General features: G+C 39.7%; 2 protein-coding genes across 8 annotated transcripts in view; both read right to left on the bottom strand.

The window, feature by feature from the left end:
* Nucleotides 1-3,755, bottom strand: part of arb2a (ARB2 cotranscriptional regulator A) — a 151,770-nt gene extending 148,015 nt beyond the window's left edge. The window contains exons 1-3 of one of the 2 annotated variants that reach the window (XR_010931106.1): nt 3,637-3,755; nt 2,764-2,904; nt 1,453-1,554 (exon numbers count right to left, since the gene is read on the bottom strand). Coding sequence is in view for 1 of the 2 variants with exons in the window: in XM_067607575.1 (XP_067463676.1) it covers nt 1,453-1,554; nt 2,764-2,869 (208 nt within the window). In the remaining variant the exon portion in view is untranslated. The remainder of the gene's footprint in view (nt 1-1,452; nt 1,555-2,763; nt 2,905-3,636) is intronic. The other variant, XM_067607575.1, reaches the window with a different exon arrangement.
* A 2,946-nt stretch (nt 3,756-6,701) lies between these two features.
* kiaa0825 (KIAA0825 ortholog) overlaps nt 6,702-17,078 on the bottom strand; it is a 124,647-nt gene continuing 114,270 nt past the window's right edge. For 4 of the 6 annotated variants that reach the window (XM_067607411.1, XM_067607436.1, XM_067607419.1 and 1 more), the window contains one exon: nt 6,702-7,617. In XM_067607411.1, coding sequence (XP_067463512.1) covers nt 7,434-7,617 — 184 coding nt within the window. In that variant the 3' untranslated portion in view covers nt 6,702-7,433. Of the gene's footprint in view, nt 7,618-12,669; nt 12,830-17,078 lie in introns of those variants that run through there. The other 2 variants (XR_010931098.1, XM_067607451.1) reach the window with 2 other exon arrangements.

Here is a 17,078-nt window from a genome sequence, read left to right as displayed (position 1 = left end):
GAACAGAGGGGGGGGGGGGAGGAGAGAGAGAAAGAGACTACAGGGGAATACTAAGAGCCAAAACCACCACCACCTTTCCAAGCCTCTCTCCACCTGGTTAGATCAAAGCGAGCCAGGAGAATTCTAAAGAGACTTTTATATCATCTGGACCAACACCACTCAGCTCCTGGCTGTCACTGTTAACTGACAAACAAGCACACACACACACACACACACATGCACGCACACACACGGACATTCACACCACTACAGTACACCTGTACCCCCAAAATGTCCCAGGTGACACCAAACACAGTTTTGGGTCATTAATTCAAAAACAGTGATATAACACTGAACAGAAGACTCTCTTAGGGGCGTGTGTCCATATCACGTTTTTCTCTGGCAGAAAAGTGCTGGCAGGGCACTGGGATGAAGCGCTGAGAGAAAAAAAAAGACACTGCACGTGGGTTTTGTTTCTATGACAACAATATCTTAACAATTTCTATGACAACATATCAACACTCTAACCACTGTTGTGTGATAGACTAGCATCGCCCTTGTGCTTACTAACTATCTATTTGTTTGACATTGTTTTTCATTGCTTGCCCTCATACTGTGAACAGATGAGCTTAATAACGGTGATGTCCCCGCTGTCACAGCTCAGTCTGACAGCCGTAGAACAGTGACGACACCAACGCCTTTCTGAAAAAGTTCAGAGATTTTCAACTAGAAGCGCTCAGAGCGGCCGCACAAAAAATGTAGGAACGCTCAGAAAAAAAGACGCTGGGTGCAAGGATTTTTCTCTAGGCGGCCACATGCTGTTGCATACACTCTCTCCTCACTGGGGACAACTGTAAAAAGATGCTGGCGCTCAGAAAAAAAAACACTATATGGACACAAGCTCCCATACTGAAAATGTCTCTGTACAGTAGCTTTAACACAACCCTGGTTGATGCAACCAACTCTATAGAACAGTGAGAAATAAAAGAAGGAAAACAGATTGTTCTGCAGCACAAATTTGAATTCATTTTTTGGACTTTTATCTAATCTTTTCTTTTATTTGAATTAGAGTTTTACCTCTTCAGGACATTAATTCAAGTGAAACATTCTTTGGTGGACATGTTCAAGCTGTGACAAGGGGTCGCAAGTAGACGCTGCTTCATTTTAAGGGTTACAAGCTAAAAAGAGTGCTTTAGACAACAGCTCACTGACTGCGAGGAGAGACATTTCCCTGCAGTTTATATCTACACCTCATGCAGCTGCCAATTTAGTGCCAAGATTTAACTTTATTTTCACCTGTGCCAAAGTATTTAGCTTGGACTTTAGTACTCAGCAGTGATGTTCTAATTTATTAAAGTGCATGGGCTTTGGTGGTTTTTCTTAAAGCAGAAAGCTTTATCTACTATTTGGCAAGCCATGGAACTCATGGTGGCACTTGTGGTTTATGGTTTGAAGTTTTAAATGAGCACTCACATTCATTGAAGGCATATTCAAACTCCTCCAGTGTTTTGGGGAAAGTGAAAGGAGGTTCATCTTTCTTCATTAGTTCATCTAAATCTATTCTTGACAGCAAATCTGAGGAGAAAGAGAAAATCAAATTAGTGACAACAATTATGGCTGCTTTTCTTTAAAAAAAAAAAGAAAGTCAAATTTACTTGTCATAATCACAGTCACAAAATTTTAACCTTAGCATTTCTAGCAAAGTGACATACATTTTACCTCCATAAGGTCTCCCCATTTTGTTAAGTCATGAAGCAACAGCACCTTCTATGCCAAAGTTCCCCCTAGCAGATTAAACTAAAAGCTCTTCATTTCCAAGTGGCGCAGGAGGTGGAAAAGAAGATATTCTCGTCAAATAATAGCCAAACCAAAATGTCTATAATCATTTTTCTGCAAATTTTCTAACTGAAGTAGAAAGAAATTGCACAAATTGATCTGCTAAATAAATGGTGGGTGAATCTGATTTACTCAAAGTTAAGTAGAAAAATTCCTGTCCTGTGCTATTTACTTTATGGGCCAGCAAAAAAGCCTACATATGCACTTCTAAGGAAGGCTTTCATAATCAAAAGCCAAATATTTAAAAGAAAATCCTGTATTTAGAGTCAGGCAGGCCACAAGAATTTTAAAGGAATGCATTCACAAATCAAATGGGAGGAATTGCTCATTATTTCATACCAGACTGAGACAAAACTTATTTTTCTGTGACATTTATTCTGCTGTGGCTTGTGCAAAATATTCTTGTATTTCTCATTTTAATAATCTACCATTTTAACAGTAGATGATAACATGGAAAAAAAAAAATTCCTTCCAGTCACAAGGTTGTGTGGTGTTGTAGAAACACTTTTCTAGGAGGGATGAGTGGGCTGTACATCATCAACAGTGCAAGAACAGGAATTATGAGTTTTACAGGTATTAGACAAGTCAGACATGTTGGTGTCTCTGCCTCCAGGTCAGCATAGGGGAAAAACCTCACTGGGGTCAAAGCAGCTGACATTTCCAGGGGAGTTTGTTTGCATCGAGTTAGTGAGGATGCAAGAGACAGCTCCAAAACAAGAAGTCAGAAAGTTTAACTAAGAAGAAATAAAGAAGAATAAAATGAATACATATAAATAACAATAAACATGTTAAAAGTTACATCAATCTGTGCAGTATAACTGACCCTGTAAGTTATAACTGTAGGTTAAGTCCACTCTTCTCTCCTCTTAACATAAACGTTCCCTCTTTTCCTCTGTTCCAAGAGCACTACCTCACTTTCATATTTTCACAGTATTGCTCCATATTCACCTTTCAGTGCAGTAGTTTTCTCTCTGTCCTCCTGGCCAGCTACCTGGGCCATGGCGATCCACAGTATGTATAGGGCTGGTATGGCGGCACAAAGATGAGAAAGCATGGGCTCTGTGCTCCCAGAGATCACTGAGATGTGTCCTGTCACATGTGGGAATTGACAAGAAGAAAACTAAGAACTAGGATTTATCAGTGCTGGAACACATAAAGCCTACTGTGTGTATTTATAAGAACTAAACCTTTTGACCAACTGACCAAACATGTACTGCTAATTGTCTCAAAGCTTGTTGCACCTGTAAATTGGCAGTGAGCCAGAATACAGTTTACTGTTGAATCCTCTGTACAAGCTCTGTGCTTTAACCTCAAGTTCAGCTAATTCATGAGCTTGCGGAATAAAACGGATCAATAAGCTGCAATGACACACCGCATAAACATTTAACTACCACTGTCTGTCAACATTACTGCTATGAAACATGTAGCAGCAGCAACCGTGTGCTCGCTCAACTTTGCACCCGTGCCACAACTTTAATTCATTATGCAAACATAGCAAAGTTATTCTTGCTATAAAACGACGCTGCAGGCAGTAAAACCGATCATTATCACACGCTTAAATACCTCAGACTGCTTCGTCATTTACCCAACAACAGTCAACATCTGTTTAATGTTTCGTATTCTTTAAAAAAAAAAAACAACAACAACTCCGTGATGTGTGCACTCGCTCTGCATGGAGCTCCTCACTGCGAGCATGTAGAGTAGGTATAGTCGTGCTTTTTTTATTTCACATTCTTTAACAGCCAAACTAAGCACGGAGGTTCGCAGAGGACGAGTTTTTTTACAGTAGATGCATGCATGCTTTTTGTTCGACTCACGCACCATCAGTAAAAATGCGACTGTCCAGTTGCTGCTGCTGCTTCCTTGAAATTTCTACAAACAGGAAGGACTCTGAGCAGTGCAGAGCATGGAGAGTGTGAAGCTTCCGGGTTACCAGGGCAACGGACTGGAAGGATTATTTAAAGACACAGTAGCACAGCAGCTGCTTTCAATTTGTACAGATGTTTTCTGTAGCCTGTGATTTTTTTTTTTTTTACCCGTTGGCTGCGTTTGTTTATTGTTTATATCAGACGCCGTTCATATGTAAACTTGCCTTGTGATGATTTTATATTACTGAAGGGGATAGTTTTATGTGAAACAAATGACACTCAACTCTGTACTCAGAAAGTACAAAAAAGAGTCATAATTTTGTGAGAATACAACAGATTAAAGTGAGAATAACTGGCCGTTCAAGGCTGATTTTAAGACAGTGGTGGAAGAAATATTCAGATCTTTCTCTTAAGTAAAAGAAGGAAGATTACAATGTAAAAATACTAATTATTTCAAGTAAGAGCTTTGCATTCAAAATCTTACTTTAGTAAAGGTATATAAGTATAATCAGCGACGTGTACTTACAGTATCAAAAGTAGATGCAGCCAAATGACGACTCAGTAATATTAATACATTTTATATAAAATTATTATGATTACTAATACATAAACATGTAGAAACATTTTAATGTTATAGCTGGTCAAAGTGGAGCCAATTGTGACACCTTTATGTACTGTTGGGTAGTTTAGTCAATAACAATGCATCATACTCGACATGATTATGTTTGGTTTAAAATAGTGAATCTTTAAAAGGTTAGTAACACGAGCTGGAAAAAATGTAGTGTAGGGAAAAGTCTAATATTTGCCTCAGACATGGAGTAGAAGTATAAAGTAGGAGAAAATGACTCAAGTCAAGTACAAGATATATTATAAGTACTTATACTTAAGTACAGTGCAGTCTTTGTTTTGACATAATAATACAAGAGAACAGTGATTAGCTGTATGTATCAGCTCAAGCTGGCAGGAGGATGAATTGAGTGCCATCATTATATCACTGTTACCATGACACACCTGCCTCAGCACCCTCTATAGATTTTACTTATTGGTTAATAGTTGGCTTCTCCCGTAGTCAAACCGTCCTTTATTCAGCTTTTTGTTTAATATTGTCTCCTACATTGAGTAGCAGCCAATATAAAAGAGTAACATTTGTCATCTGTGTTATCTTAAATTCAGTATTATTTATCTTCTAGAATATTTAGATGTTGGATACCACCTCATGGTGATTTTCTATCTCATCGATTTCTCTAGGGAGAAGCTGTTATGTGAAACCTTTCAGGTTTCAAGACTCTTCTCACAAGCCTGTCAGGTTGACATGGATTATCTAAAGGGAAAGGAAAGAACTTGAATTCATGGTTAAGATGTTCATCATTGTGACTAGACGTGCCAGACTGATACGGTGACATACCTTGTTCACCTGTACAGTGTACCTGCAATTGCGCTTTATGACACTTGCTTTTTGATTCACAGAAATAGCCTCTTGGTTAAAGTAAAGCTGGATGCCCTACTTCTGGATAGCCTCTAGAAGTTGAAGCTGTTTCTCTGGGGAGTTGAGCTACCCTGTTTCCTCAAGCAGAGCGCTGGAGATGCTACAAAGAGAGACCCAAATGAGAAACAGAGATGACATATCGTGGCATTGATCTCCTCTGAGTTTGACAAGATAAAGGAGATACTTTTCATTCTGCACACCTAGAGTCACATGACTTGGACATAAGTCACATTTAAGTTTCTACAGCATTGACTAAATCAAAAAAGTCAAGCAAATCAACCAATAACTCTGGAATTCACCTGGAGTTGAGCCTAATGACTTAAACAACTTGATACCCTCACCAACACAAAAGCATTTGTATAATGTCGCCTGTGGCTCTGAAGGGAGCTATTCAAAGTTTGAAAAATTTGACTTGGACTTAGTAAAAAAAAATGAAAAAAAAACAACAAAAAAAACAAGAGAATGTGTTATGAACTGGAGATGTGGTTATTGTTAATTACTTGAAGCTGAAATTTCAGGAACTAGGACTAGACAAAGACATAAATGGAAACCATGGTGCTCTGGCTGAAAGATGGTCTGTCTGTAACACCACCATGCTGGCTGCTAAACTACTAATGCTAAAACTGCTAAAGATTGTTGTACTTGTGAACAGATGTACAAGTGAAACCTACGTGTTTCTGCTGAGAGAGTTTGCTGTGGAAATTTGATTACTGCTGTGACTGTTTATCCCGTATGAATATGTCACAACTCAGGGATTCTAAAATGTTTATATAGGCCTGATAATCCCCAAATGGATACCGAATAATAGAATATTTCGTTTTCTTTGTGATTAATCATTCTTTGTAATGATTTGTTTTGAATTATACTGTCAGCTTTTTTGACAGGTGTCTTCTGAACCTATCACCTGTCTACAATAGAAATACAAATGGATAACCCTACATGTATTTACTCCAGGAGGGAGAGGGAAAAAAAGGAGATCAAAGCTTTTTTTTTTTCACAGAAAACAGTTATCTTAGAAGAACAGTTTGGCAAGCTAAATACTGTTTTTCACCAACACCAACTGTTTTGTTATGTTAAATACAGTACATTTACAAAGACTAATGGTGCTTTGTTGCTGTTTAGCCTTTATTCAGAGTCAGAGACAGAATTCAGTTGCTGAACATTTTGTTGTCTTTTGTATTCTCTAAGTGGCTTGGCGATCATAATCTTACTACATTTGCATTGAAAACCTAGTTAAGGAAAGGAACATCCCTCTCTGGAGCAGGAAATGTTTTCCTCGTCTCTCAAAGGAATTGCAAAGGGTGTGCAGTAGCCTTTGTGAGCTTAAATTATATTCTTGTTGTTGAAAAGAGCTTCGTTTGAGTTGTTTAATCCTTACTTGATCAGATGTAATGGGGAAGAACATATGATGTTTTAAATCAAAAACGTAATGCTAACTTCATAGTCATAAATCATCATAAATTATTGACTGCACAGAGATCACACAAAATGATCATATACAACAGAAGAATATTCAATAAAGTGAGAATATATGAGAATATATGATTTTATTTTCATGTTTAATTCTAGAACATTCCATCTCCATCTCATGAATAACAAAACACGGACAAACTTGGAAAAATATACTGAGCAATCGTATTACACATAAAATAAATGTTTTCTCAGTTTGCACAAAATACCGACTGATATTACATAGTGGGGCAGATTTTTGGGACACACTGCAATCAAAACATACATCATCTTGCTTCCCAACCGTAATATTTGATGTTTGCTTTCAGGAACCAGGAGAAAGTATGCTGACACCAATGTCCTTACATTCACTGCCTCAAAAAAAAAAAAAAAAAAAAAACTTCAACTACCTATGATGATCACACAGTCCCATCTTGTCCCAGGCAAACAAATCCAGGCTCTCCATTTCCCAGAACTGATTTCTGGAGATGTGCTCCAAAAAGATGAAATGCGTCTGATGCAGCATAGAAAAGCACAGAGAGTTTGTCTGAGGGGTGTGCATAAAGAAGGAGGCGCCGACTCCCTCACTCTTTTTGTTGTTACGCAGTTTCTTGTCCTCTCACTCATGTTTTCATGCATACACATATGCAAATTTGCAGCATACAGCATATGCACAAACCCAATTACACCTACAAATGTGCACACACACTCACACCCACACACACAAACATACACACTCTAATACCTTGAGAGCTGTGAGTGTGTATTACAAGTAAACATTTACAACATGATAAAAATTCCAACTGCTTGGGCTGTTATTGGGCAGCGCTTTTATCGGATGTTTGCGGTCCCTCCTGGGTCTGTTCTGCCACTGTCTCATCAGCTTCAGCAGGGTCCTGCAGTCCCTGGCTGCAGTGGCAAACAAAATAGGCTCTTTGAAGTTCTTCTACCATAGCTTTCTCTCCATCTTCCAGCTCTGCACCATCCTCCATCTCCCACCTGGAAAGCACAGAGAGCATAGGGAGCGGGTGAAGCGTTTCAGACAGAACATCAGCTGTTTTAATACCAACAAACATTTATGTCTATTTATCTCCTCCCGCTGCCTGCAACTCGGCTTGGGTTTAGCACAGAGTGAAGAGTAACCCGTTGTCCAAATGCATTCTCTCACACACACACGGCAGACCGCGGCTCTCCGCGGCTCTACGAGCTGCACTTTCACTCTTTGAGTTCTCATACGGGAGTCTTCTTCTCTTTCTTTCTCCATGATGTGGGGGTCAGTTTCACAGCAGTCTCTGCTGCTGTGATACACAATCAGACTTATACTTTTGCTCTCATGTGAACACACACAGACTTGCAGGCATCCACACACACGTAGAATGAGGACTCAAGGGATGTTATAGTGTTCTAGTGAACATTAAAACAGAAAAAACTCGGGGAAAAAAAAGAATACATTCTTTTGCCCCTATGTAGGACTGTCTGTCTCTTTCCCTTTCTGTCAATCTAATGCTTGAAGTGGCTAAATCATGGTGTAACAACTTCATAACTTCATACCATCCATGTTTGGGTGACTAATTTTTAGCATGAAGGAAAGGGCTCCCCATATCTTGTTGCCTCCGTCTTGTTAAACCGCTTCTACAGCATGTCTCTCCATCACAATTTCTAATTCTTAGGGCTACAGAGTGGATGGTGGGCTTCAATATGAAGACATCAAGGGTAGTCACGTTATATGTAATTCACTCTCAGTATTTCAATGGAATCCCTTAACGAGTGACTGTGGTCAATCAAATCCATATGGAGAGCTGGCTGAAGGCTGTCTTTGAGCCGCCGCATCACACTCCTTCCAAAGGAGAATTATATCTGTCTGACTGCAAACGATTGCATTTTCATTGCAATCTCTGCGTCTCCTTTTATCCCGCCCTCCCTCCCCTCCGATTCCTCACTGTATCTTCAAACATGTACCATATAGTTGTGCTCTGCGCGTGTGTGTGCATGAGTGCAGTGTGCTTGTGCTTGAGCAGGAAGAGAAGGGGTGAAACACGACTATATCATGCACGTGTTTCATGCATACAAAAAAGCGGGCCTCTCAATTCACTTTAATGGAGTTTCAGCCTCTGTCATAATGTGTATCTGGCCAAATCAGACATCCTATTTTTTTTGCTTCTCCGCCACTGTCAGTGTGATAATTACCGCCTGTAAGGGGAGGATCTGTTTATGTAAATATGCAGCTTTGACACAGAGGTTTCTTCTAATGCGACTGCTTTCTCTCTCAACATACAACTTCAGTTATTTCTAGTTTCTCTGTTTTCGGACTACTTTTTGTGACAGTCTGGATCTCTCTGTCCATCCATCACAGAGCGAGTGGACTGTTTCTCAAACAGGAAAGAACAAAGAGAAGAGTAGTTAAGTCTGCCTTTGATGGAAGCTGTAAAGAAGAGTATTTCTAGTAAAGAGTATCTTTAGGAAAAAAGCAGATAACTACTAGGGGCAGACAAAATTGCCACTATATTGTTTTTTCACTGACATAAAATTAAAATCAGTTCTACTAAATAACCATTATGGGATACAAATAACACTCACACAAACAAAACAATACAAATGTCACGCAGGGAGCAAAACAAGAACAGAAAGGGAGTGAGGGAGAACAGAAAGCTGGAGGAATGGGGGCCAATAAAGGAGCGAGTGAGCGAGGAAGGAAGACAGGAAGGTACGCTAAAGGTTTTTCAATGTTTAATTTTCAAATAGGATTAAGCAGAATGACATTTAGCTGAAGGTTACAGGCTCAGCATTGTCTTAGCTGATATTGATATGCAGGAGGCGCCCTGCTTGTCACCGGGACAAACACCGTTGATGAATGAGAAGCCTTTCCCCAGGAAGGTGTTAAGTGCAAATTTGAAATGAGAGAGAGGTAGAGGTAGCGAGAGAGAAAAAAAGAAGCAGCACACACAGACAGAGATTGAATTACCATGATAGTTGCCATGTACACTGTCACTAGATAATGTTGCCAAAAGTGTAAATTGTTCTGTAAAGTATAGGTTGCATATTTGTTGAGATTGGTTGATCTCGTGTTGAAAATGAGCCAAAAAATACACTAGGTGCTTTGCTGTGTGTATCTAATTTCAACAACTACAACACAACAATGCCTCTTAGAAATGCATAAGTAGGCTAAAGTTGACAATAACTTCACTGTATCCTCATTTCGGCAAGTTTTCCCCCAGAATTTACATCTTAATAAGGGGAGTCTTACCCTTTAATTCTTATGGGCTCTGCTCATTTTTCATGCATTAATACTGGAGCTGCTGACTTGGCTCTTCCTCTGAATACAGAATAGGACACACATATTAAGACTCATATATTTACAGGATTGATGCCATGGGAGATTGTCTCTGAGTGAGATGAAAAGGCTGGCTCAGATGTATTTCAACGTGAACATCAAATGTAAGCTGTCCTAATCATGAGACAACGCAGGCACAAAACAGAGAGCATCTATTCTGATTTTCAACTGATAATGAGTAATGATGTTCAACAAATTAAGAGCATAAGCCTTGCTCAGAGATCATCCGACAATCAATTTACTTACTGAATCATACTCAAAACATAATGCAGGTGAAACTCTGATGCTTAACTTCAGCTACTACAAAAGACAGATACTAAAAAAAAAGGGATATGTAATCTGTGATGGAAAAAAATCCAGGCATGGAAAGGGGAAAAGAAAGAAAGCAAGAAAGAAAGACAGAAAGAGACAGCAGAAACAAAATTAAAACAGGCAGAGGTACAAGTATAGAGTGTGTGAAAGAAAGTGAGTGAGCACGAAGACAAAGTGCTTGAAAGATCATGAGAGACAGAGAGACAGTGGCCAGTGGTTTCCTCTGCAGCTGTCAGCGGGCTGAGTGGTTTCTCTCAGAGTATTGGGTGTTTGTGCTGCGCTGGGTGCCCTGCCTGCTCTGCCACTGGGACCGCTGTTTGTTTAAAAGGCTCGCCTGTCAAACAGAGAGCGCCACCGACAGCCAGACACTCAGCTAAATGACTCTGACAGCAGCCCTAATCAGAGGCTTCGCACATTGCCGCAGGGCCTGGAGGATCCATCATAACCCAAGCCTAAATATTTAAAGTGCTAAACTTTCCAAAGGTCAGGCCTTTCCATGCATGCCAGGGCGACATGTGTCAGAGAAGTAGGATGAGAGGGACGGAACAAGAGAGAGAGAGAGAGATGCAGAGTGAAAAGAAAGAGAGAATATGATTAAATGTCTACTTGCATTTCCACCCTTGTGAGAACCCCTTTCAGTTGTAGACATTTGAAGTCAGGTTACTTTTAGTGAACGGGCAAAATTTTGACTTCAACCATCTCATTTGGGGTTAGAAATTGGGATTAGTGTGAGAGACGAATTTGACAAGATTTTTGTGTGTAAAAATAAACATTTCTCAACATTTCACATCACAAAGTGGAGATGAAACGAAGTGCCATGTCATTGGTCTGACGGGCCATTATTCCGAAACCCCAATAGTTCGAAAAACTTCCCATTGGACCAAAAGCCCATTAGTCCAATGGCCCATTATCCTGAAAACAAAAGACAACTGCTCTGAAAATACACTCTCCTTGGAGTTCTTTGCCTTTAATATCTAAGTGTATTTTGATGTGCAAATGCAAGGATTTTTTGTTTGCCCATTGGCTAAAAATATCAAGGCTTTAAAAATAGATAAATCAAATTAAAATAATTAAATTAAAATGAACAAAATACAATATACAACTTGACACTTAGTCTACCCATTGAAATTCCTCAGCATAAGGCAGATATCTCCCAGTAATTTCCATTGTCAAGCTTCTGCAGCATGATTTTGCTATTACATAGTAGCCTACTAATGTGTGTGAATAGGAGGTGTAATGTTAAAAGCACTTGTGAGAATGTCATCTCTACTTCCCCAGAAATCAACTTTCTTGTATTTATCTCTTAACTTGATCCAACAGCTGTCCAATGATTATGCCAGACATTGTTTCCTGTTTACAGTGCAAGCACAGAAGAGACAAATTGCACATCTCAAACCCAAATTGTTCGTTTGCACCCTAGGCAATGCACTTAACTGGAGTAGAGAGTAGGCTAATACCAATCAAAATAATTGATGTTAACATAAGCACACTGCCCAGGGAGAAAGGGAATGATGTGTTGACCATTGAAATGCAATGACTTTCCTTTCACATGATCTGTAGGCCTGCACCTCTGTTTTCAACAGCACATCATATGATTGTTTATATTTCATGTTTTTTTACATAAATCATGTACACCTAAGCTATTTACAGTTAACTCATTATCTGGTCTAAAAATAGCAATGTAACACACTGATGGAAAGGCTGATCAAATCTAGCCTATTGGAGAATAAAGTTTTGAGAAAAAAAAAACCTTAAAAATTACTTTCATAAGTGTTACAAAGCTGGTATTGGCAGGGCCACCATTCAGTAATCATTTTTATCCAAGGCTAATGCACAAAACACACAACATGGTGTAAGGAAGATGTGTCAAGTTTAATTTATTCTTTTTATGTTTAGCTATAATTTTTATTTGAAGATCAGCTCACATCAGCCTACAACAAGTGGCTGTGAAGTAGGCCTACAATTAGAACACATCCTGGGGATGAAAAGGCCTGGCGCCAATAAAACACAGAACTTGAAGACACTTTCTCAATAAACAACAAAATAATAAACTTATATATCTCTATCAACATTACAGAGAATACAGAGCTGGGGAATACAGGATCCTGGGAGCATAGGGCCTATAGGGATGGGACCACACAAAATTGTACTGGAATGCTACACAGCATTCCAGTACTAATCCAGTGTGCAGACCCGCTGATTATATTCATGCTTCAGACGCACAATTCTTTCCTCCAGGTGCTGCCATTTTCTTTTTGGTAGTGGCTGAGGTTATCCTTGTTCAGCAGCTGCAGTTGATGTTTCCACCAGACACTGCTCATCCTTATGCTTCCACAGGAAAATCCACAGTGATGGATGCCTCCTTTGCAGGGCCGAATTCCACCGAATGAATAAAAACATGGTCAGATAACCGATTAAGTTTGTTAAAATGTTACTAAATTGCAATTTAATATAGTTAAGTTCTCTTTACCTTCAACAAAGTTGTTTGTCCGGTTGATTGACATCCTGTCGAACATGTTCCACAGTTGTGGTGGAAACTGACTGCCATCATCAATGTAGTTTTGCTCACTGTAATGGATGAAATGAGCCAGACTAGGAGCCAGACTGTGTTAAGCAAACTGTATCTCTATCAGTTGACAGAATCCTGAAATTCTGCCTCACTAAAGCCAATGGCAGGTGTCCTATTACCATGAATTTCTGTACACATTTCCGTAGCCTGCTATGCCTCTGGATCTGAAAGGTCCAGTTCCTTTGTTAGTCTCCATAAGCTCTGGCAAAAGTGGAAAAAACAGCCCATGACCAACTCTTGGGCAGTTTGGACTGAATTGCCAGCAGCAGTGAACTCTCAGTCACTTATTATGCACTGCGGTCTCCATCTGTGCCCAATTACACACTGCACCTTGCATTTGACGTGTGTCAGTACCTGCCTGTATTGACCGACCATTTTGCCAATGGCACCACTCTACCCATGTACTTACCATGAATTGTCACAAACTGCTGGTAGGGCCTTGGGGAATGTGATATCAAATGGCACCTGCTGAGCTTGGCAAAATTCTCATCAGTACCAAAAATCAGAACTCCTTAGTCGTTGTCCTGATGACACAGAACGTCAGTTTCGACCATGGTTCAGGCTGCCCATTTTCAACAAGCATCTCATTCATATTATGTGGTATTGGTGGTAAAAGTGAGGCACGTTTCTTATTCAGTTTTGAAAGGACATTACTGAATTCAGGGACATGGTCATCCTGCTGGGGATCTCTAACAACCTGATCATATTCCCCTTTTACAGGTTTTGAAGGGTCAAGCTCAATTGCCTCAACCATTTTCTGTTTAAGTGCACTAGACTCAATCACGTTCATATAATTTGGATGATTGTGATTTGACACGCTTATGACATGGATATTGACATTTTCTTGTTCTATGTTAAATGTATGCAGTTTGAATGAAGGCATTGCAGATCTTTCACCAACAACACCAGTAAATTTTGTCTTCTGTTGCTTTTTTTTTGGTAATGGTACCCTTCGTGTACCAAAACCTTCCCTTCTCGATTTCCTGGCTATATGGATGCCATTAGGCCTTCTACTGACAATCAACGGACAGCAGTTTGGATCAAGTTAAGAGATAAATACAAGAAAGTTGATCTTTCTGGTGAAGTAGAAGGGACATTCTAACAAGTGCTTTAAACGTTATACCTCCTATTCACGCAGATTAGTGGGCTAGGCTACTAGCCTATGTATTAATCATGCTGCCAAGCTTCTCAATGGAGATTACTGGGAGATATCTGCCTCACACTTAGTAATTTCAGTGAGTAAGTGTCATGTCGTGTATCTTGTGAAATGAACCTATTTTTAAAACCTTGACATTTTTAGCCAATGGGCATACTAAAAAGCAAACACTCGAAACCTTTTGTAATCGGTACGTTTGCATTTGCATGTCAAAATACACTACGATATTAAGGGCAAAAGATGACACCCCCCACCCCTCTCGTGCCCACTGATTATTCAGTACCATGGACAAGGCTGTCAGTCACTGAACTCCAGCAACTACAGAGTGTGTATTTTCAGAGAAATGGGCTTTCGGTCCGATGGAGCATTTGTCAAGCCATTGGGGTTTCAGAATAATGGGCCTTTAGACTAATGGCCAGTCCCCAAAATTGGTCCCACAGTAACTAAGACACTTAGATTCACCACAAACCTACAAATATTTTAAAAAATAAAAACTTGAGAAATAAAAAACAAGCTTCTAGACAGCAGCAAGTGAACAGTCTGCCCAGAGAACGCTGGACTCGCCAACAATGGACAAACCTTTTCAACCACTGCTACTTGACCAGAATAAGTTTTCAATTCAAGCAGCTTCTTCTTGTTGATGTTAAAGTTCGGAGTGTAAGGTTAGGTGTTTAAAGGTGATAGGTAAAGGTGAGGTCAGTGGATGTAGTCGGTGGAACGATGCACATACAATGATGTGTATACTATGTCTGTGTGTGTATCTTCATCAGACTAAGTGTAGCCATGCCATGTAGTCCATGCTATCTCATTTCACGCTCTTGCACTTGGCCTTTGGTGTTGCAGCTCTACAGACAGCACTGAAGTGTACTCATAGTCTGCCGTGCACTTTGCACGCAGGTGTCTGCAAAGTAGAGTGCATGGGAATGAATCCTTATAGGAGAGAACACAGAGGACTTTTGCGAGGAGACAGAGAGTGTTTGCCCGTCATTAGTTTTTCAGTGACTTAAATTAGTTCTTTAGCAAGCAAAGTCATAGTATGTAATACACATCTGTCCTAATCTGAATTCAATCTGCAGTATACCTTGAAATAAAGCAAAAAAGAAATAAAAATGCATCTTTCAAGCTCAGGGTGACACGACAAACTAAAAGGAAGATTAGAAGCCTTGTAAAAAAGGAAACAAGTTATTATTTGGGAACGGATACTGTACATTAGAATCTAGTTCAGTTGGGGTAAATGACAAGTTCACAATACGGGGCAAGGGGTCATCTCTTTGACTCAATTTCCATTGAGAAGCAAACATCCAATTCAATTTAGATATGTGCCTGTGCAAGGCCATGAGCCAGAGGGAGATTGTAACTGACAGCCATTGGACAGCTGGCTGGATTTGAATATTGACGAGACAGAGACTTGACAGAAGGGATTATGCTCTACCTTCTGATTTACTAGCCGCTACACTGATCCATTCTATTGTCAGATCAACTCAATGTCAGGTCTACAGTATGTCCGTGCGGTGCGGTGATGCCACTCAGTATTAGGACCTACCTGAGATCCATCTCAATCCAAAGTGATGTCCACTCAAAAGATACAAGACACACACTAAATCAACAAGGACAAAAAATATGCAATATCAAAGCAAATCTATTTCAAAGCAAACACAAGCTGCTTCACTCTAATGTTGCTGTGTTCAATATAGACAAACACAAATACATACACACGCAATGTTTGTATGACAATACTTAATTTTGTAACTGCTAGCCTTAACCCTCTAGCATAACTAAGTAAAAGGAGTCCTGTAAAGAGTCTGACTCTTTCCTTTTTTTTCTCATGTTTCTAATCTTGTGATGACATCTTTATTTCATATCTAAAAATACAAATAAACAAACTCATACACAGGTGCACACACATGTGCATGCATAAACATCTGCATTGTCCAATATTATGTTCACTGCCTCTTTTCAGTTTTGAGTCTTTTTGAACAAAATTCAACTGTTGTATCCTTCCTCAACAAACTTAATATCCAAATTTCATTGAACGTATGTTGATGCTAATATGTTTGTGTGAGCATGTGGGTCAAAGCCACAGTCTTACCCACGTCAAATCCAGCCCTGTTTCCCACCCAGCACGCACCCTCCCATCTCGAGGACCGCCGAGAGCAGGCGAGTCATGGAGCGCCTGATCAAAGGGCCTCGGACTGATCTGTGAAGGCCCTTTGAAAGGACATCCACAGTTACACATGTTGACACGCTTGTACGTGCTTGGGCACAAACACACACCCTGAGTGTCAGGGGCATGTATACACACACACACACACACACACGCACACACACACAAAATCACGAACACGCCATCGCTTTAAACTTCAAATCCAAGCAATGATGATTCTAGCACATCAGAGGGCTAAAAGCGCCTTTTTCTCAAATACACTACACACACAGATGTATACACACACAAACACAGATCCTAATGCCAACACCACTGAGGACTCCAAAGACAGAGAGAGAAGAAGAAGAGGGAGGTGGAGGAAGATGTAATGTTGTGACATATCTCTTCTGAAAAGTTCAGGTTTGGGATCACAATCTACTGGTGTATAAAGACTAATGCAACAGACATAATGACTAATGTAATAGACCTATAAGAATAAGAGTCATTTAGTACTACATTTAGTACAGGCATAGCAGACAGACTCGACTTATGGCATGCATGTACTGGACAACGTATTTTAAATATGTTCTTACGGGTTACTATTTGATTTTTAAATAGAAATGAATACATCATAGGAGAGCAACTTGTATTTTATTTAATCTGCTGTTGTGTTTTGCCTCCACCCTCCTGAGGCCTCCATTAATTTGTGTGTTGCTAGTGATGGTGATGATGATGATGGTGTTGGGAGTGGGAAGGTGGTAGAGGATTCTACAATGGGTACCAACGTATAGAAATGATGTAACAATAATATTTCTTTAGCAAAAGAACCCAAATTTGCTTTCATACAAGATATCATTCTATTATTTGAAGAAATATGACTGTGTATTCACATCACATGACCACATATTTCGAATCCTCTGCCTGGCTCTTTCTACCTCCTCACTATTCT

The sequence above is a fragment of the Thunnus thynnus genome, chromosome 2, assembly GCF_963924715.1.
Source record: "Thunnus thynnus chromosome 2, fThuThy2.1, whole genome shotgun sequence".
NCBI classification, from domain to species: Eukaryota; Metazoa; Chordata; class Actinopteri; order Scombriformes; family Scombridae; genus Thunnus; species Thunnus thynnus.
The sequence above is the reverse complement of the archived record's forward strand: the minus strand, read 5'-3'. Positions and strand labels throughout refer to the sequence as shown.